We start from the raw sequence: 21,892 nt of genomic DNA on the forward strand, positions 1-21,892 counted from the left end.
CTCAAAGAATACTTTTTAATTCAAAATTAGCAAAGCAGGTCACACTGTAAATGCAACACCTGCAATAATTCATACCTTACTCTTGTTTTTTAAATAACTGAGAATTCAGAAAGAATGCAAAGACATTTAAAAACTTTCAGATGCAGAAAATTTGAAGAGGTGTGGGAAGAAGCTTCATCCACACTTCTGAAGAGCTCAACCCCAATGCTCCCAAGACCTCCTCCAAACCCCCATCCAAAGTAAACTTGCAGGAGGAGAAAGTCAGGGGCTGCTGCACAGCTCCCCTGCTCTCCAACCCTTCAACAAGGCTCCCAGACTGGGGCACACTGCAGGAGCCAGTGAGGTGCCCAGCCCATGAGACTGAGGCCTCATCACTCCATCTCTCTCATGGTCTCAGTGCATCTGGTGCTGTAGAGGAGAACTCTGCACTGACAAGCAGCTGTACAGGAGCTGCTGGAGAGGAGTGGGGGGGCTGTTAGGTTTGTACCAGTGAGAGGAGCTGCAATAGCAAGGCAGGAGGCTCTGCCTCTGGCAGTCCAGCTCTAGTCCCTATCTCCCTGAAACACTGCAGCCCCTTGGATATGTTCCTGTGGTTACAGAAAGAGCTTCTCCAACAAAAGAAGAACATAGCCCCCACTACCAGCTCTGCCTGGAGCCTTTTGCTCACTCAGCAGCTACTCTGCATGCTGGGATTGTGGTGGGAAAGAAACCAAATGCTCCCCCCATGCTGCCCAAAGGGCTCTCCAAGGGCAGCAGTCTGCAGGGTCTGGTCACTGGCTGCTGACACAGGAGGAGCTGCAACGCATTCTCACACTCACTCACTAGAGAAAAAGCAGAGCGTGTCAGCCTAGAGGAAAGGAACCAAAGGTCTTAAATATGCTTCCTGTCCTCTCCCTCTTCACCAGCTCCAGCACCCGCTGTCCTAACAAGCCAGAGGGCTGCAAGTGCTAGGTCATGCCTGCCCCATGGGGTGTGATGGCAGGGGAGCCAATGTCATCTTCCCTCCTGGTCCTGCCCCAGTTACCGCAGCACCCAATCATGCTCACTGTGGGTCCAGCTCCTCTGCTCCCACAGGGCTGCAGGCCACTGAAACAGGCTCATTCCCATGGACACCGGTAGCCTGGTGCCTTCAGCCAAGTGGCTTGGCACAACCCCATGTCTCTGTCCATCCGAGGCTCAGAACACCGGGATCTTGTCCCTGCGCACCGTGTCCAGATCATCATCCAGGGTCAGCAGGACCTGGGGAGAAGCTCAAGGTTGCACATCTCGCTGGTCACCTCACAGTTCAGGAAAACAAGGAAGAGAAGGAGAGGCTGAGGCCCCACAGCAGAGCAGGACTCACCAGAAAGGAAAAGAACAAAGCAGCTGCAGAAAGGAAGTGCCAGACATCATGGTCATCAAAGAAGCCCAGCAGGATGCACGACCGGTTCTTCTCTCGGGATTCTGCCGGAGTCTCCTAGAAGAGAGAGCAGGTGGTCAGGACTCAACACCAGCACACAAAGGATCCTGGCCATGTACACAAAGCCCTCTGGAGGATTTCCTGCCTTAACCCTCTATGAAGAAGCCAAGAGAAATGGCGGACATGAAATGAGGACACGGCAGGTATGCAGTGCAATACTGCACAGCTGGGGATGGGTCTGAAACCATGGCACACAGCTCAGGAGAACCCCTCTGGTCACCATATCTGACATGCAGCATAGCACAAGCTGCAAAACCTCCACTGGATATTTCTGCAGCAAGCCCCTCACTGTCACGGTGATGGAAAAGGCATCCAGTCCAAATTTAAGAGCCTCCCAGGTCATATGGGGTTCCCACAGCCCATGTTATTTCCCATTACTCATCTCTCCAGGGAGAATTTTGCCAGCTACTGTTGGTCAGGATCTGCTCCACTGTCTTCAGATCATCAGGTCACCCTATCTCCCATAAAGAGGGCCTCAAGATTATCACTCCACAGTGGCTATGGTGGTGATAGGTTGACAATGGACTTGATGACCTTAGAGGTCTTTTTCAACATTCATGATACCACGCACAGTTATTTTAGCCTCAGCACAGCTTCCTGCACTCCCTTCCTGATCTGGGAAGGCAGACCAAGGCTCTCCCCCACAGTATTGTTCTTACAAAAGAAAAAGAACAATGGGAAGGGAAGACAGACACGGACAGAAGGATAGCAAAAGGGGAACATTACCTCCCAGCTGCTCAGGGTCTGGAAAAAGAAGTAGAGGGCAGCCGCCCACACCACTGCTGTGGCCACAATGCAGAACAAGGGAATAGGCAGGAGCTTCTCAGAGCTGCGGATCTGCAGGGAGGGATGTAGCCTCACAGTAAGTGCTTCCCAGGGGCCATAGGCATGCACAATGGCAAATGAGCCCGGCCTGCCCACCTTCACAAAGTGTTGCCCATCCCAGGAAGATGCAGTCCAGCCAGCAAGATCACTCACTGCACAGCATCCCCTCCCCAACAACCAGTTCTTCATCTCACCCCAAGTCCCACACAGGACTTTCCATACCCCTCTGTAGGAACCCAGATTGCAGCCGAAAGGAGGCTCATACCATCCCCTTCAGAGATGGGCACGCACATGACAGCTACAACGGCCACCTCTTTTACCTTCATGATGATGTAGAAAGCCAGGTACAGCAACAGGTTACAGATGAAGATGCCCAGTATGTAGGAGGCAAAGTCTCTGGGCCGATACACCAGCCCAAAGATAGCACTGAGGGTAGAGAGGGAAGAAGAGACATTAGACAGCCTCTTTCACTGGGGACAGGTACAATCCAAAACTGACAAGCCCCTGCTGCTCCTAACCCTAATCCACTCAGACCACAGGATATAACACTGCTGCAGCTTCCCAGTTTCCTGAACAAAACAGTGTTCACCTCAGCTCCTTGCTAAGAAACAAAGCAAAGTAAAACAGCCTCAGACCTGCTCACCCGCTGAGAGCAACCAGAGATGCCAGAAGGGTAAAAGGGTTCAGGAAGGCTGGACACTCCTCAAGAAGGAAATCTTGAAGGCACAGGAGCAGACTGTCTCCCTGTGCTGTAAGATAAGCCAATGGGGAAGAAGACTGGCACGGATGGACAGGGAGCTTTTTCCTGAGGCTCCAGGAAAAAAAGAGAATCTACTTCCTATGGAAGGAGGGATGGGCAACTTGAGAGAGAGAGTACAAGTTGGAAGGAAGTGTCAACCTGCCTGGGGGTAGGAAGGCTCTACAGAGGGATCTGGACAGGCTGGATAGCTTGGCTGAGGCCAATGGAAAGTTCAACACGACCAACTGTCAGGTCCTGTACTTCGGCCACAACAACCCCAGGCAACACTACAGGCAGAGTGGCTGGAAGACTCTGTAGAGGAAACAGACCTGGGGGTATTGATTGATGCTTGGCTGAACATGAGCCAGCAGTGTGCACAGGTGGCCAAGAAGGCCAATGGCACCCTGGCTGGTATCAGGAATAGTGTTGTCAGCAGGAGCAAAGGAAGTGATCACCTCCCTATACTCAACCCAGGTGAGGCCACACCTCGAGTACTGTGTTCAGTTTTGAGCCCCTCACTACAAGTGAGACATCGAGGCCCTGGAGCGTGCTGAGAGAAGGGCAATAAAGCCAGTGAGGGGTCTGGAGCACAAATCTTATCAGGAGCAGCTGAGGGAACTGGAATCATTCTGTCTGGAGAAGAGACTCATCGGAGACCTTACCACTCTCTACAATTCCCTGAAAAGAGGTTTTGGCGAGGTGGAAGTTGGCCTCTTCTCCCATGTAACTAGAGAAAGGACTAGAGGGAATAGCCTCAAGTTCTGTCAGGGGAGATTTAGGTTGGACTTTTGGAGAAGAAATTTTTCCTAAAAAGTGGTTTGGTGCTGAACAGGCTGCCCAGGGAGCTGGTGGAATCACATCCCTGGAGGTGTTCAAGAAATGTTTATATGTTGTACTAAGGGACACAGTATAGCAAGAAAATATTGGTGGTAGGTGGATGGTTGCACTGGATGATTTTGGAGGTCTTTCCCAACCTTGGTGATTCTATGATTCTATTATATGGGCAGGAACATTGCACTGCTTCCACCCTATGGCCAAACACATCTCAGTCAGTAGGGCTTGGCCCCAGATCTCTGTATATAGTAGAAGGCATATCCTTGAGAAGCAGCTTTTGAGAAAAGCAGGAGTTAAGGGCAGTTATTTTAGGTCTTATCCAAGAGCTTGTCACTCCAACCATGCAGCTACTGCTGGGCTCTGCAACCGTGTCAAATGTCTCTGTCAAGTCTCCTGCAGCTGAGCTAGGCTGGAGCTCCCAGCTATAGAGGATGTGTTTGCATAGCACAATATAGCACTGTTGTTATCAGGCCAACCCTGGGCAAGCTTGGTCCAACAAGCCACTAGACGGCACCAGCAAAACACTCAGAGATGCCTCAGGTATCTCTGGAGACACTGCAATCCAAACTGTTGCAGAAGAGCCCCAGCACAAAACAATCACAATGACACTGTTGCATTTCCTCCCACTTCAGGCCATGTGTATCAGTACTGAAGCCAAGTAGGCAAAACACCCCACCCCATTACTTACAAGGACCAGTTGACCAGGTTTCCAACAATGAGCAGCACCATCCTGTCCTGAAGAAAAGAAACCAATGAAAACAGAAGGAAACACAAGTGGACTTTGCCTCAGAAATTTAGGCTATCATTGTCTGAGAGTTTGGAATCTGGTTCCTGTAACTGCACATGTACCTGGCTCTTGTGTTTGTTCCATGTGAAAGAGTACTTGTAAGATGGATGCTGCTCTGGCCCTCACAGATTTGAAGAGAACATTGCATAGAAGAGATTAAGCATGTAAATAGAAGAGTCAACCCCTCAAGAATCATTCTCAGAAGATTCACTTGCCTGCAGGTCATTTGGCTAAGCTTCCACTGTTTTCCTAGTTAAATTCCTTCCACATAAAAACATACTGCACAGAAAAATGGCATGTCTGGAAGAGGAGACAGGTTGCTTTGGACAGCCTCCTGCACATATCCATGGAGCCCCCCCCTTTTTTTTTTTCTTTAAAACCAGTTTCACCATTAACAAGGTAAGAATTCCAACTACAGAGGGCAAAATAGATACATCTGTGGTTCTTACATATTTGTGCTTACACAGCTACTTTCATGAAGCAGTTATTTCAAGCCAGTCAGGCTTACTTATGCCTGCGTGCACTAACTTTGCTTGCAAAATTCAGTCTAATGCTTACTGCGAGACTGGAGAATAAAAACAATAAAGTAGAATTCATAAATAAAGATCTAATTTGGCTTCAAGTACTAATTAATGCTCTAAGCTCAGAAAAGAAAAAGCAATCACTAGGATGCAAGGTAGCAGCTACTGTTTCTTTTTTCCCCTCCTGTCTGCCCCAAGACACTGTAGAAACCACAATAGTCACTTCATTCCTTAGAAAGGATGCACTGCACTGAGCCTTACACCAATTCCTATGAGCTGATGCCCTAGAAAGAAAGAGCAATGGCAAATTCTATCATACTTGTGTCACGTTTGCTCTGATGTTCTATTCACCAGGCCATAGATCAAGGAAGTTCCGGTGGAAGTACAAAGTTCCAGCAGAGATCTATAACTGCACACTGGTGAGAGGTAGGAGGAGAGAAGGAAAGCAGGCAGCACCACTTTTTTCAAGTAGCCACAACCCTCTCTTCTGGACACTGAAAACCAAACAAATGCTGAAGGAGGTGCAGAAAAGTGAGAAATCACCTACCATGTACATTGGTCGACTGCACTGCTGGATACAGTCTGTGTACAGCACCATTGCTGCCCGCCGAAATATCCCCAAGTCTGCCAAAGGAGAGGATAGAAGTCAGTATAGCTAGAATAAGCTCCATAACACCTACTAAGATGCAGGCACACACTGGCTGAGGACCCAGGCTATGAAGGACAGAGTATTCACAGATTCATTTCTTGCCCTTTGGGAGCAGTCCATGCTGAGCAGGACAGCAGGTGGACAGCGTTTGGTCAGAACAACAGGTAAAAAACCAAACATTCTTGACACTGGTGCTGCTCAGAAGTCAAATAGGACCTGTCTGAATGCAAATATGTTGGCTTTGCAGCCACTCCTCTTTAGGGGAGATGTTCATGGAAGAAAGGGAAAAGTGCTTTCCATGGAACAACATGGAGGGACACACAGGAGACCCTCATCTCTGTTGAGAGTGGTCTAGAGAGGAAGAACACACAATGCCCCTGGTACAGAAAATAAATAAAAGTCACTGCCAAATCTCCTCTGGAGAGCCATCAGCAGCAGTGAAAACAGACATGCATGCATGCAAAGGTCCCTCTTTAATCACAAATGTGGAGCTCAAAAAGACTCCTGCATTGAGATCAGGGCTTTTCTGTGCTATACCATCCCCTTCCTAGGAGGGAGCAGGCCCTAACAGAGCTGCTGGCAAACAAACTTCAATTCTCAAGAGCCAACCCTAGGGTGGCACACAAGCCCACCTTCCACACGCATCCATGCACCCCCAGCTTCTCCACCACTGCTCAATCATACCAAAGAATGGGAGCTGCTGCCAGTTACCTGAGTCAGGGCCATCTGAGGCAGACAGGAGCAGAAGAGGAAGGAGAAACATGTTTGTAAGCAGAGCACATGAGCCAGGCTCCCCACCAGACCTTATTTTCCCTCCCAGTCTAGCTCACCCTTCTGGAGCATAGCTCAAGAGGCAGCAAATGGGTCCTGCTGATTCCCATTGTCTGGGAAGCAGCAGCAGGAAAACTTCAGAGGCCAGGAAAAGCTTCAGGTGAGGGAGAAGAAAGGATAACCCCAAACAAGTGCAGGCCACAGGACTGGCCTTACAGTTCTACCCAAAGCCACAGAGGTGATTTGCAAAGATTCAAGCAAGAAGCACCCACAAAATAGTCTGGTTGTGACACTTACCCATCTTGAAGCGGCCCATGTAGTAGATTTGGGTGCTGAGAGCCAGCGAGGCCAAAACATGGATCAATGAGAAAATGACCCAAAACCACATATCGTTCTTCCCAAACACCTGAAAGCAGAAATGTATTGGAAAAAGAAAAAAGGAAAAACCCTGGGCATGTTACCAGCAGGCTGCTGCTTTTCTTTCCTGTATCACCACAGAGCATTAGACAGTCCCACTGAACATGGAAGAGAAACCCCTATTATCTTTCAAGTTAAAATCAAGTCTATAAATCCAAACAGAGACCAGGAAAGCAAGAGGAGCTTAGCACTTCTGGAGAATAGGCCACTACTTCTGTATGCCCCTTCAGATCAGGCTGATGACCTTGAAGGACTGAAGCTGGCTCAGGAAGCAGAAACACTGGGATCCCTAAGCCAGGCAAGCTCTCCCTGCAGAACTAGGCAGCAGCCCCCATGGGTAAGAGAGAAATTTTACACAGGCAGTCAGGGAACTGACTATTGCTTCAGCAAGTGCACTGTGGCAAACCCAAAAGTACAAAGTGTTTCTATTATAAGCTTTTTGCTTATTTGAGGACTGGAAGTAAATTACTGACCCAAGTGAATGCTGTGTTAAAACTTTAATATTTCCATTATACATTGAAGAGTTCAAAAACTCTAGTCTGCTGACAGGCTACAACTACACACTCCCCTCCTCTGGGGCCACAGAAGGTGCTTGAACTTCTCAATTTGCATGGGGGAAAAAGTAAGCTGAAAAGCCTCCTCTTCATGAATGGAAAAAGAGGCACATACAGCTTAGAATCTCCACTCTAACCTGAAAACATCTCTCAACAAAATATTTACCATCCCATAATAGAAGTCCAGCATTTTGAACCTAGGCATGCAAATCTAGGATCACAGAAGGACTTGGGGTGGAAGGAACCTTAAAGCCCACGTAGTTCCAATCCCCTGCTGATAGCAGAGCTGCTACCACTACATCAGGCTGCCCACAGGCCCATCCAACCTGGCCCTGAACACCTTCAGGGATTGAAGGTGCCCATCAAGCAGAGTAACAAGAAATTCTTGGAAAGTTTCAAGTTTACCAGCTATTCCTTCATGCCTTATCCTACAGTCTCCTATCTGCAAGAGATCAATTGCTATTCAGTGCTACTGTAGGACAGAGAGGGGCTAACAGTCTGCTGAGGCCCAGCAAGTAGTCCAAAGCAACAATTCAACAGATTTTGCCTGGTTACTGCTGAATGAAACAGTCCTCCAACTGGAGAGAAGCAAATTGGATAAAGAGGCACAAGCAACCAGGCTGTGAGGACAGTTGTCTTGGAAAGGAGAGAAAAAAAAAAAAAAAAAAAAAGAGTACTAGGAATGCAAGTACAAGTAGCTGCTTAACAGCCTAATTGAACTTTGATGCTTTCCCTGGTCCTTTGGCTACTTAAGCCACATTTCCAGCCACGCACCTCCTCCCCAGAGAAAAAGGCAGATAAGAGGGAGCCATACCACTCCAAGGACAGCGAGGCAGATGACCACAGCAAACGAGGCATAGGCAGAGTAGGCACTAGCATTGATGTCTGGGTGGCGAGTCTGGTAGAGCTTAAGCATGCAAAGTCCTGCGATCATGTACATGAAGGAGGTGTCTGTGGAGGGAGCACAACAGAAATAGTGAAAACAGGCACCAGCAGGCTGAGAAAGCTGCTCAAAGCACATACAGTGAAGTGTGGCAGCAGAGCCAAACAAAACCAGCTGGCACGAATCTCTGATGCTGTACTACATTGTACAGCAGCTTGTTCTTTGCTACCTTGCAGTACATCTCTGCTCCTAGGCAACAAAGAAAATAAAAAGGCATCAGGGCACAGAAACAGGCAGGAAATTAGAGAATGGTTGAGACTGGATGGGACCTCTTGAGATAATCTGATTCAGTTCCTCTGCTCAAGCAAGGTCAGCAGTGACAGGGTTGTCAAGGGCCATGCCCTGTCAGGCTTTCAATGTATCTCCACAGGAGACCACAAACTCCAAGCAATACATTCCAATCTCTGCCTACCCTTCCAGCTAAAAAAAAAAAAAAAAAAAAAAAAAGCATTATCCTATCTTTGAACGGAGCTTCCTTTTTTCATCCAAAGATTCACTGTCTTCTGACCAAACCTGGAAGCTTTGCAAGAGTAGAAAAGTGAGAAGTATTTGTAACTCTGCAGGAGATAGAGATGGCAAACCCTTCTTCAAGCACAAAAAGAAAACAACTTGGCTTACCAAACTGGAAATTAGAGTAATTGGGGCAGACATGGTAGCAGGCACTGAGCACCCCTTCCATCATCAGAGCAATGCCCATAGCATAAAACAGACCAAAATGCTTTGGGATTCCATAGTCCTAGAAGAGAACAGAGGCAGACAGAAGGCACCCTCACTGTTCTGATCACAAGAGAGCTACCACTTTTCATTACCTCAACCCTCCTAAGCCCCCACACTTATCCTTCAGCCCATATGTAATTGTAGTCATACTGCAGAGCTGGTTGAATCCACCAGCAGCAAATCCAAAATAATTACACAGAAACTTCTGGTCTGAAGACCTCAGTGTCTTGGTACTGATATCTTGAGACCAAAAACCTCACTGCAACATCACACTTAGAAAGATGTTAACTAACCAGGCAGCACTTTTCACAAGCCCCATTAGAAACATGTCTAGCTTTTAGTTCAAAGGAGCCTCCTCCTCTCTAGAAAGCAGATGCTCCTCTCTACTGCCTGTTTCATCAGAGGACAAAGCAAGGATCCAGGTGTGCTCCCATCCAGCTCATCTGCCCCAGTTCTTCCACAGTGAACATGAACACTGGAAGAAGAGCCACAGGAGTCACTCTCAGCTCATCTCCCTGTCTTTGTGAGTCCAGACTGGGCAATAGCAGCAACACAGACACACCACAAGCAGCAAAGTGGTGGAGTAGTAGGTGAGAATATATTCCACCTCCATCTTTTGTCAGGGGAAGAAAAAGAGGATTCCATCCTCTAGAAGGAACACAAACTGAAAACCACTATGCATTACCCTGGTTGTTTCCAGGCTGCCCTCCCTCCCACCACCAGTCCCATGCAACCATGTACCCACTAGGGTATAGACATCTTTCATCTCCATGGCCCGACGGTGGAGAATGTCTCTGCGCAACACAATGAGGAGAAAGAGAAAGCCCAGCAGCATGTGGCCCACATTGCTAAGGATGTTGTTGAAGGCACTGCAGGGAAAAAGAGGGTTTAAGACAAAAGCATCACAGAAGCAGAAAGGTGAACCCCAGGCCACAATAAACTGAATTCGTTTAGTTCCCCACCATCACCATCCTCTGCCTCAGCAGCTGCCAAACACCTGCCAGTTTTATGCAGTGGAGGACAATTTCAGGCTGAGTACTTCATCTGCTTCAACTGATTTAACACTTTCTCTGTGAGATTCCCTGGGTTCTCTTTGCACTCCAATGTTACGGCAGAAAAATGCTGCACTGAAAGGACTGTTCTGAATTGCTTTTCAGAGCTGCTTCTCTTTGAATACATGTGAAAGCATCCAAAAGAGCACACAAGCCCACTCCTGGTGGCAAGCAGTTTTGCTGGGGCAAACCTGGTACCACACAGACCTGGATGCACATCTTACTGCAACAGAAAGCCACTGCTGAGCTCAACAGAAAGCTCAGAGAGACTCTGCTCAGAGTCCTAAACTCTTGGTGTTCTTTTCAGTGTGGCTGCTGTGAACCTGATAAGGAAAAAACCCTGCCTGGGCACAACATAAGGCACAAGGCAATAATGCAGTGACTGCAGGACTCACCTCAGAACTCCAAGTGGATGAGCACACAGAAAGTTGTAGTAGCAGATGTCCTGATTGCCTGTCACATTCACTACCTGGACAGAGCAGAAGTGTGAGAGCTGATGTTAGCAAATCCTTTCTGTTTGGATGTCTTTGCATTGAGCGTGCACTGTGTTTACACAAGTTTGATGTGCCATACTGCAGATACAGCACCTGAGGGCTGCAACTCTGCAGTCACTACACCCTGCAAACAGCTTTTCAGAAGCCACTGCAGCTTAGAGCCCACAAAGTCCTGAAAAGCAGTAAAGCTAGTGACAACAGCTTACGGTGCTTCAAACAGGACAGATGGCTGAGCCCTTGACTGCTTTGAAACTTAGCTGGTCTTTTTGCTCTAGTTTCAGTGCTTAGGGCAGAGCAGGGACCACATGCCACTCAATACATGGAAGCAAGTCAATACATGGAAGTGAGATCAGTTTGGTAGGATGTAAAGATGTATGTAGAGACCTGGAGGCAGTCCAGCAGTAGCACTACCATAAGGGAGTACTGAGATCTGAAAATGAAGCTTTTATGAGTAAGAGTCAAGATGTTGCCACAGGCCACAGACCTGACAGCAGTCCTTAGAGAAAATATACTTTGTGTTTGCATCCGGCAACACAACAACAAGGGTGAAAAGTAGATCTGCTTACAAATCTCTAAATAACAGCAGGGTAATACAGGCTATGGAAAACAAAATAGAAAAGAACACTCATATCATAGCCAACTGCATTTGCTTTCAGCAGATCCCTTGAGAGGATAGCAGGTTCCTCCTGACTGTAAAATAAAACAGGCCCCAAATGAGGATTAGGAAAACAGAGGAGAGGGGATCTGCAGTCTGTGCTTTCCAGGCAGAAGTAGCAGAAACAAGCTCAGAAAGCTGAGCCAAGCTAGCAGAGGGACCAGAATCTGGTACAGAGAGCAGCTAAAGTAATCTGCCTTTCAGAGAGACAGCAGGATCCTCAGGCCACCCCGATTTTACTGCAACTATCATCCCTGTTAGCCACATAGCAGGTTCAAAGGCAAGATGACACCAAATGCTGGTGACAGCCACAGGTTGACGCACCGTCTGGTAGGTGATGACAAGCTGGATGACTGGCAGGGCATAAAACACTGCAATGGTGATGATGTTCCTGCAGAGAGAAGGCAAGAGCAGCAGTTACAGCATTATTAGAACACACCCATCTCGAAGCCATACAGTGCAGGTGGACAAATTTGTACATCCTGGTGCCTACGAGCATATACTCTTCTCTCCCAGCCACAGCTTTATAGCAGCTCAGATTATGATCCTCCTTAAGCAGAAGAAAAATGCACTAATGCAAAGAGGAGGCAAATAGCAAGGACACAAGAAGAGTCAGGATGCTAACCACAAGCTTTTATATTTGAGTAGCGGATAAAAAATAATTTGCATTGGAAGGACCTTAAAGTTAACCTCATTCCATACCCCTCACCAGAGGCAGGGACATTTCCTTCACAAACAGGCTGCCCAAGGCCCTACCCTATCCTGGCCTTGAACACCTCCAGAGATGGGGCACCCACAGCTTCTCTGGGCAACCTGTGCCAGTGCCTCACCACCCTCAGAGTTAAGAACTTCTACCCAGTATCTAATCTAAACTAAAATCTACCCTTAGTACAAAGAGTAACTGTTTTAAACTATCACTACACTCCTGATAGAGTCCCTCTGCAGCTTTCCTGTAGTCCTCCTTTAGGTACTAGGAGGCCACAACGAAGTCTCTGTGGACTCTTCTTTCTCTGCACTGAACACCAATCTCTTTTGCTCCAGCCCTCTGATCACCCTCATGACCCTTTTCTGGTCCAACTCAAACAGATTCAGATTCACATCTCTTGTGCTGGGAAGCCCTCCCTGCAGTACTCCAGGTGAGGTATCATAAGAGCAGAGTAGAAGAGGGCAATCAACTCCCTCAAACTGCTGTTCACACTTAAATTCCTCCTTCCCCAGTATGTTTCAGCACATTGCTTATTACCACACTTTAAAAAGCTAACGAAAACCAGTAACTATTGCCAGGATCACATATGCACCAGCCCACAAATATCCTCATTCGAGGTACGTGGGATCTGCAGTGAACGCTTAGAACAGAGTGTAACAGGATAGCTGAAAGAATATCTCTCAGACTAAACTGTGGTTCAAAAGAAGAGCAGTGGACATAGCTGGAGAGCTTACACTAGAGACTAGGTCCCAAGATTGGGCCTTACCAGTTTGTCTTCTTACCAAAAATAGATTTTGTATTTTTTGCTGACAATTCTTCGGTCCTTCCTGGACAAGTCTGACAGATAGAGGAACACCTAAAACATTAATGGGAAAAAAAAAAAGGGGGAAGAAAACAAACAACAAACAAAAAATACCAGAAAAGAACTAGTGAAAAAGCCAGTAGAAAAATCTCAGTGTATTTATAGAACATGCATTTTGAGTCACTATTCCTACTGAATATCCAGCTATCATGGCACATTATTTTCTCCCTAGGCTGTCCCACCTCCTTGTACTTCCTTGGACACACTGGAATTCCTCCTCCTTTCTCAATTGTTCCCACCATATTCTGATTTTCCACATTAAGTCACTCACTTCAGAAGTATGCTTAGCACATCAGGAAAACTTCTTAAACTCTGAAAGAACACTAAGAAGCACATTCACCTCTATTAGATGAAATCCAGCAGAGCTAAGTGGAAAGTTAAAACCCACGGAGAGTGACTGGTGCTGATCCTGGCCATGTGCCAGCCGTACCTTTGTGCGGATGACATTTTTATCACTTTCAATCTCTGGCATGGTGTCAAAGTCACTCTCTTCCTCCACAGAGCTGTCTGTGTCAGAGCCTGCTGGTGGCCCGTGCTCAGGGGAAGACAACTGCCGTCCACCACTGGAGCTAGACTCATCTGGAGCAAAGCAGGAAGAAAAAAAAAAACAGACAGGGTAAAGGCTAAATCTCTCCAAACACAACAAGAAAGGTGTCCAGATATCAGCAACAATATACTGGGAAAAGCTGATAAGGTCATTTCAAGGAAGAAACTTCTTCGTAGTCACAAACAACACACTTTTACTCTGCTACTTTTCATCTCTAGCATTTTCTACTCTTTACTAGCCTTGGCCCTGAAAACCAGAAGTCTGAGACCAGCCATACAGCTCTAGAAAAAGCAGCAGGCTGTTCAGAGATCAGGAACATGCTGACCTAGTTAATCTCCAGATTTCACATAAGCTTTAGGTCTCAGCCTTTCTAAACATACTATAGAACAAAGACAAAAAGGAAGAAAGTTGAATTTTCACTGGAAGCAGCTTTACTCCCACTGCACACACAGTACTGGTCACCTGCAGGTTAGAGGGATACGCTCACATTTCCAACTCACTGGCTGAGCTCCCAACCACTCCCTGCCCAGACTAGCATGAGCAGAGCACAATCTTCTTCTTCATCTCCCAAATGCTTTTAAAGCATTTCAAGGGTTGAGGGAAGAGAAAATTAACCCTCTTTTTCATGACTTAGTTCCTCCTGATTTTTCCTCCAACCTCATGAAGCTTCAGTTCTGTGATTTTTTTTCCCCTCTTCTGCCAGTGCACAGTTCACCTATTGAACAGCATGATATTATCTCTCTGCTAATGAAAACGATGGACCACAAGGAACTCTTGTCACTGCCCTGTCTATCTGCACACAAGCATTAAGCCTTGTAGTGAAGAAGCATGCTCGGGTCTAAAAATAGGCTCCATAAACACATAAGCAGGTCTGAGAAGCTTGGTGGGAAGAAGCCTTTTGCAAGTCCCTAGTCAGCCTGCCTGAAACAGGACTACCATCAATGCATGACTGTGGCTTTATCTAGCTGAGTCTCAGTGATGGAATCTCTCTGAAAAGCTCTTCCAGAGATCTGCCATTTTTTGGTGGACATTTCCCTGCCTTTTCCCCTACTCTCAAAGTGGAAACAGGACATCCCCAGACTGCTTCTCCCCCTTCCTTTCTCCCCCCACTTTTAAAATACTTGCAAGCAGCTACTGAAGTAGCTTGCAACTTTACTCCCTTCTGGCCTTAAAGCACCACATAATTGCAAGTCTGTGTCTTCCCCTGCCTCAGGCAGGGACCTCCCTCTGTCTCCAGTTCTGGAAGACACAGTACCAATAGCACCATAGCTGCTTCCTTCAGGGGTGCTGGCTGTGATGGGGTGCGAAGATGTCATAATCCCAGATCCTGTAACAAAAACAGACCCAAAGGAGCCAGTTAGCTTCACTGCAGTGCTTCAAAACACCTCTTAGGTGAATGCAAACAATTTGAAGAGTTGGAGAGGCTTGAAAAAAGTAGCATTTCTCCAAGCAGACTGCACCCTGTCTCTCCCTAGATTATACTGCATGAAGGGGAAACCCTTACTTTGCAATATCAAATAAACTCATTCCCTCTAGTCTCCTCACAGAGGCTGTCAGTCTGATTCACAAAAGCATGAGTGTCCAGCACACAGCAGAGATTACATTACAGGGCTGCAAAACTTGGCAGATTATAGAGCAAGTACCATGGTATTCAGAGCACCCTTATGAGTTTCCTATTCTTCTCTTGTGTACTGATCTACTCAAATAACATTACCTCCAGTTAGACCTGCAAAAAAAAAAAAAAAAAAAAAAAAAAACAGTCTTTGGCAAGACAGCTGCTACTGTTTTAACTGAGTAAGGAGAAAGCAAAAATGTTCCATGCTAAAGTGCTTGTGATCTTGTGTTGGTGACAAGAGGGACATGTCTTTGAGGACTGACAAATCCCTGCCTCCCTCCCACACACCTGAAGCAAGGGCTGCACCTCCCAGACAGGTTACACTGGGATTTCTATCTCTTGACTCCACACTCCTTTTTGTCTGGTGCCTGTTGATCCTTGTGACGGGGCTTAGCTGCTGAATTAGCAGCAAACAGTACAAACACTGCATGCTGAACACCTTCACACAGGGATCAAACCTCTCTCTTTCCAGAAGGAAAGAAGCAAGAGCAGTGACAACAGGACTGCACCTTCCTCTGGTGGTAAGTAGCAAGACTGGACCCATTCCTCATAAAGCATCACAACAGCATTGTGCCAGTCAGCAGCAAAGTGGTACAGGACACAGGTCATTTTTTAAATCACTGCAGCCTTCCTGCAGTCTGCCATTCCCAAACCATGTCTCCAGCTTCCTGGTATCTGACTTCTTCCAAACTGACAGGTACATCAGACTCCTCTCTCCAGATGCCAGCTCCAGGCACCTCTGTAACATCTTACATGGATTTTCATAACACTTCAATTAACTACATAACAAATTAGCCCCAAAACCTGCTGCTGCTCAAGCCTTATTCCTCAGCAGGTGAGCTCCCACACAGCAATGACATTAAAGTTTTAAGTCTAAATCACTCCTTTCCTTTGGCACATTTGCTGCTCACTGTGCTGAAGGCAAGCACTTGATCGCCATTTCAACTTCTTTACTAATGCAACAAACAGCTCAGAGGATCATCTAAAGTAGTCAATGTGGCATGGACTAAGCACCCAAAGGAATAATAGGATACGCTGCAGTCACCCCACAACATACCCATTCATCTCTGAGCTGGGACATACTCATAGGACACAAAGAAGATACACCTTCTGCTCCTCATCTGCTGTGCAACACTCCATCTCTTGCAACACAGCTACCCTGCTGCTTTAAAGTCATTTGGAAATACAGATTACTGGGAAGAGTGCAAGAAAAGCTCTTTTCCAGCATTCACAGCACTGAGACACATGAAAACTTCCTACTCCCATCAGTCCTGTCCCACAAAGATACTCCATTCTTACACTGGAGCAAGCTTTTTCCTCTTAAAAGATGCATCAACCTTCTCTCTTGAATATCTTAGAATGGCTTGGTTTGGAAGGGACCTCAAAGATCAGAGTTCTAAACCCATTGGCAGGGTTGCCACCCACTAAATCAGGCTGCCCAGCACCTACCCAAACTGGCACTCACCACCTCCAGGATGGAGGCATCCACAACTTCTCTGGGCAATTTATTCCAGTGCCTCACTGCTCTTTCAGGGAAAAAGTTTCCCCCTGACATCTAGTCTAAATCTCCCAAGGGAAGATCTGAATCTGGATAAAGCAAGCATACCAGGGAGAAAATGCAGTTTGCTGCGTCCCTACCAGTCACTTCAGACTCCACTCACTCTATAATTTCAGTCCCACTTCCCAGTAGGAGAATGAGTCAGCAAAGTAAATGCAACACATTAGGTGTGGTTCCTCCAGCTACTGTCTCCATCTGGTAGTGATGATGTGGAAGGAAACAGAAGGTGTCCCACCAAATTAAAAAAAAAAAAAGTTAACCACAAATGCCAGGCATAGGATGGGCAAAGGAGCAAAAGGGACACACTGAGTCACAGAGTATTCAAAGACAATAGGCAGATTAAGAATTCTCAGTTTCTTGCTGGAGGAAGGAAAAGGGATTGATGGCTAGGGCTGCCCTTGAGGAAAATGAATTCCAGTGGTTGAGAAGAGAAGAAAATTTAGAGCAAGCCAGCATGTCATGGATGACCTGAAGGACAGGGCAAATGCGAGTTATCAGTTTACATGCATCAGTCACACATGCTCTGAAAGGACACAGCTGAGAAAGAAATAGCTTCCCCAAACTCCTCAGCACAAATGCCCTTCACACTGTTCCACAGCCCCAAGACCTGCTGTTGTCTCACAACAGGATCCATCCCCATGACATTCAAATGTTTTTAAAGCACTTATGCTAAGTAATGCTAAGTAGAAGATACAGGAAACTGAAGAAGCTTCAAGCTCTTGCTGCCAGATCATAAAGTCCTCTCATTACCCAGGAGAGAGGTACAAGTATCAATACTTCTTTACCTCCAGACTTTGAATGCTTTGAACTATTTTTAAGGTACAAAATGTTTAAACAAAATGAAACAACCAGCCTCCCACCTTGCCAGGAAGCAGAAGCCCCTAGTGCCCCCCATCCACGTGAAAAAAGTTACCATCTTTCACCAGTAGCCTCTCAGATGCAGTCATGGTTTTGCAACACAGAAATCCACAGGATGTAGAAACGGTGCAGCATAAAGCAAACAGAATCCAATACCAAAGTAAATAACACAGACAACACTAACAGTATTAGTCATTCATTTACTGTTCTCTGCAAATCCCAATTAAAAACAAATTTAAATTAAAAAGTGAAGAGAAAGAGAGACTCTATACTTAATCCAGGCAGAGGAAATCCTAAGGAATAAGAGCTGGGGAAAAAAACAAAAACAAAAACCACAAAAGCAGAAATTGAAGTGCAAGTGTCCAGACCATTATTTGGTGCAGCCTGCTCCAAATGACTTTCCTTGTAAGGGCAGAGAGGAATCTAATATCTCAGCAGCACCAGAGATTGTGTGGTGCATGATCAAGGAAGGAAGAAGAGTTGAAAGGAGAAAATACTTGACAGACTTTCTGTTTCTTGCCATGCCTAAGATCTATCTTGCTCACCTAACACAGAAAAGAGAGCTTACCATTCTCAGGACTCAATCTCTCAGCTGAAGCCTTCCTCCGAACCCTGAAAATAAGCAGACAGCACTCATAAGACAGTCAACAAACACCACTGCCAGCCAGCCATTATCAGCCAAAATGTTGCAAGCTTTAAAACCAGAGGATAACAACAAAAATCCAAAAAAGAAGAAGAAAAAGCAAAGACTAGACTAGACATGATTGCCATGACTGCTCACTATCTAACTCTCCAAATTCCAAAGTATCAGAATTTTCCTTCTTTGGATATACACTACAGGTAGGACAATTAGTTACAGGATCACTTCATCCACTGCTCAGCATACTGGAAGAGACTCTTAGGCCACCTGCCTAAACCCAGCTGTCCTACTCAGGGGACTGAACACATGAGAAACCACTCAAGTGAAGGGTAGTAGGAGCTAGAGCCATGCTTCTGCTTGATGTTTAAGAAGTCAATACCATCTCTTTCAGCACAGATTGCCAAGATGCAGAAGGCAAGAAAGAAAAAAAATTACTTGCAGTAAGGAAAAAAAAAAACAAGTATGTATGTGTACATGCACAAGCACATACACACCATTTCACTGAACTGTTGCAACAAAAAGTTAATCGAAGCAAAGTTTAGCCAAATATCCCATCTTGAATTTTTTTTTTTTCCAGAACACAATACTTTTTAAGATCCCTTCTTTGAAGCAGATGAAAACCTCTGCCATTTTTAGTCTGAACAGCTCCCTGAACAATCAGTTCACACAAAACCAACCTGCTATTTGCCAAAGACTTTTCTTAGCTCTTCTCACATCAACCTTTGCCCAGAAGGCCAGGGAAGAACATAGAAGAGATTTCCTCCCTCTTGAGCCTCCACACTTTGGACAAAGGATTTGTTTAACTGCTATTGCTGTCCACACAAGCAACTGTGGCTGATCCCAACAAACTCCACCATAACCCACCACCTCAAGAGCATCTGCTGTTTCACAAAAATTTATCATCTGCTACTGGTTACTTGACCTGCAGGGGCAAATCTTACTTCCCAGGTGGGCTGCTGTCCCCTTTCTGCTCCTCTAGTTAGATTTCACGCAAGCAAACTTCAAGGTCACCACAAGCAAGTAACGGTGGCTAGAATAGCCAGGAAGAGTTTTACTCTTCTCCCACTCCCAGGAGCAACCTGTCGTGACAGCTGCATCCAAGTTCAGTTCAGTTATGGATATTCACAACATAATTCCACAATAAAAGCCTAGGCATCAAGCTCTGGGACAGGGTATGCAGGTCAGGAAGGAAATAGGCACTTTGAGACTCCAAGGCCACATTTTGGTCACTGATGCCCTTTAGTACTTAGTTCAACATCTCAGAAAGTGTTTTGGTTCCCCAACGCTCTGGCACCTCATAACCCAGAGAGGCCCCACCACAGTTCCCATCTGTCACCCTATGTCTCCAAATATGGAAACCCAGAGGATGAGAAAAGAAAAACAAAGGAAAGAGCCTTAGGTTTTCACCACTGTATATAGCAGAGGAAGAAAAGTTTTCTGGCTGAAGTTTTCCTTCCCTCGCAGTTGTCTCTAGGAGCCCACTGAATAGTCTGGGGCTCTTTTTACTGCTCTGATCAGATGCTACCTGCCACCCTAAACCCAAACACTCTGCAGGGTGAGGAACCTCTGAGGATAAAGAGAAACAAGAAGGCTATTCTTGTTAATAGCCTTGACTTACCTGATATAGTGTACAAAAGCAACAACCACTGAGCCCATGTAAAAAGAGAGGAAGCTCAGGAAGCTGAACAACATGGCCTGGATGTAAACAGACTCTGAGGAAAGAGAAGGCAGCAGTCAGTTCACAGAGCAGGGACAGCCCTTCCCAGAGTCTGTGATCCTGCCCTACTCTTCCCAACACTACTTGGTGACAACATGCAGTCCAAAGAGTAATTACGACCCATCTGCTTTCTTCAAGAGGAGGTGCAAAAACCTTTTGCAAGGTTTGCCTCCAACTTCTCTGCCCCTGGTGTAGCTAGCGTGTCTTTAACACATAAGTTCCTTTCAGGAGCTGAGGTCTCTAAGGCAGCAACAGTTTCACCTCCTCTGCTCGTGTTCTCTGCACCACCCCATCACAGGGCTGCCAGCCAAGCCACATCCTCCTCCACAGAAGTGCCAGGTCCCCACCATAGAGCTGCAAAGAGATACTAACTTTTAATAGACGGCACAATCGTCACTTGAAGGTTCTTTGTCCGCTGTAGGTTCCAAGTACGGTTGACATTTCCTGTGAGATGCAAAAGCACAGTAAACAAAGACAATCAAGCCTTAAAAATCTCTGGCCCTGATCTCAGTTCTCTGTATTTGCAAAAACATCAGGGTCTGGCTTTTCAGTAAAAGCATTGCATGGTTTTGCACCTTTCCCAGACTTGCCAGTCCACAGCTTTTTCCACATGTTTTAGCCCCCCTCCATCCACAACTTATTTTTCATACTAAAAAACCATGGTTGAGCTTTCCATAAGTTGTTCAAGTCTGGGTGCCTAAATTCAAAAGCGCCTCTCTTCTGCTCTTTGAAGAGTTCTCAAAGTGCAGTTTCTCTCACTGAAGTAGCTCACATGCCATTTTTGCCTTTGGACAAAAGGCTACTGGCAACACAGTTGTGTGCAGGGAGCTGCTTGCTGTCCTTCAGCAGAGCTCAGCACACTGGACCAGTAGAGTTCTGCTGACAGCTTAGAATAAGAAAAAACACATCTGAAAAGTGACAGTTTGGGGGACAGTGTGGGGTGGTAGAATTGCAGATGCCCAGAATATCTGTTGTCTGTCATCTTGCTTTTCCAGAAGGAAGGAAACCACCTGGCTTTGACGACAGGAAAGTCCCTGAACTAAAATAAAAAACCTCCAGCTTGTTAAGGGACAGCTGTGACCCACTCCAGTTTCAGCCATCACAAGAGTAGTGATGACCACAGGTCACTAGGAGGTGGAGACATTTATCTTCTGGCTGGAGAAAGCACTAGAATCAATCTCTCAAAATTATTTCAACAAAATTATTACTATTTCCGGCTGCCACAGATTTCAAGATAGTAGTGGGAGTAAACGCCTTCTGTAGGACTGTTATCTGTGCCTCCATGCAGGCAGAACACAGAAAAAGGTGGGCAGGGGGAAGGAAGGAGAAGAACAAGTAAAAAGCCATGACTAGCACTACCTAAGTATCTTCCATACCTTCCAAGATATTAGTGACTGCAGCAATTGGACAGATTAACACAGTGGAAAGGCGAAATAGGAATATGACAGCAAGGGGACCAGCACAGAAAGGATGGTATTTTACAGGAAAAGTGCTCACTCGTCTCCAAAGATCTAGGCTTGCAGAAAGGACTCTACTTGTTAACCTGCCTGTCAGCATGTTTTTATTTCATCCTTCCTCACAGTTATCTGGATAAGATAGAGCTACCTGACCAACCTGCACTCTTCCACAGTAAGGCCCCAAAGGTTTCCTGCTGCTCCATAACCCAGACAGACCAACAAAATCTGTTTCCCAGCACAACTTACCATGGATAGAGGAAGGCACAGAACCCCCACAGGCATAATCCTCTGGCTTGATGACAAACACAACAAAGAACTGCTCACCAGGAAAGTCTTTTCTCTGTACAGAGAAGACAAATCCATGAGAAGTGAAGGAGCTTCTCCCTCTGTACAATGCAGAGGTGGCGCTCCAAAAAGCAAGAGGTCAGGTTTTAATTGCTACACATACAGCAGCTCTACAGAGACCTGCCTGTTCTGAACAAGGACTGGTTTCTTGGGATGCTCACCTCATCCTT

At 46.2% G+C, this 21,892-nt stretch overlaps 1 protein-coding gene across 3 annotated transcripts in view; it reads right to left on the bottom strand.

The window, feature by feature from the left end:
• The window catches only part of SIDT1 (SID1 transmembrane family member 1), a 41,645-nt gene continuing 19,753 nt past the window's right edge, over positions 1-21,892 (bottom strand). For 2 of the 3 annotated variants that reach the window (XM_090149976.1, XM_090149988.1), the window contains exons 7-26: positions 21,624-21,717; positions 20,293-20,364; positions 19,822-19,915; positions 18,132-18,175; positions 14,788-14,859; positions 13,416-13,564; positions 12,906-12,979; positions 11,742-11,808; positions 10,664-10,737; positions 9,962-10,085; positions 9,118-9,235; positions 8,371-8,507; positions 6,883-6,991; positions 6,526-6,540; positions 5,713-5,789; positions 4,546-4,592; positions 2,605-2,710; positions 2,186-2,296; positions 1,343-1,456; positions 1-1,239 (exon numbers count right to left, since the gene is read on the bottom strand). In XM_090149976.1, the coding sequence (XP_090006102.1) occupies positions 1,177-1,239; positions 1,343-1,456; positions 2,186-2,296; positions 2,605-2,710; positions 4,546-4,592; positions 5,713-5,789; positions 6,526-6,540; positions 6,883-6,991; positions 8,371-8,507; positions 9,118-9,235; positions 9,962-10,085; positions 10,664-10,737; positions 11,742-11,808; positions 12,906-12,979; positions 13,416-13,564; positions 14,788-14,859; positions 18,132-18,175; positions 19,822-19,915; positions 20,293-20,364; positions 21,624-21,717 (1,761 nt within the window). In that variant the 3' untranslated portion in view covers positions 1-1,176. The remainder of the gene's footprint in view (positions 1,240-1,342; positions 1,457-2,185; positions 2,297-2,604; positions 2,711-4,545; positions 4,593-5,712; positions 5,790-6,525; positions 6,541-6,882; positions 6,992-8,370; positions 8,508-9,117; positions 9,236-9,961; positions 10,086-10,663; positions 10,738-11,741; positions 11,809-12,905; positions 12,980-13,415; positions 13,565-14,787; positions 14,860-18,131; positions 18,176-19,821; positions 19,916-20,292; positions 20,365-21,623; positions 21,718-21,892) is intronic. The other variant, XM_031613036.2, reaches the window with a different exon arrangement.

Source organism: Phasianus colchicus, chromosome 1 (assembly GCF_987193195.1).
Source record: "Phasianus colchicus chromosome 1, bPhaCol1.hap1.1, whole genome shotgun sequence".
NCBI classification, from domain to species: Eukaryota; Metazoa; Chordata; class Aves; order Galliformes; family Phasianidae; genus Phasianus; species Phasianus colchicus.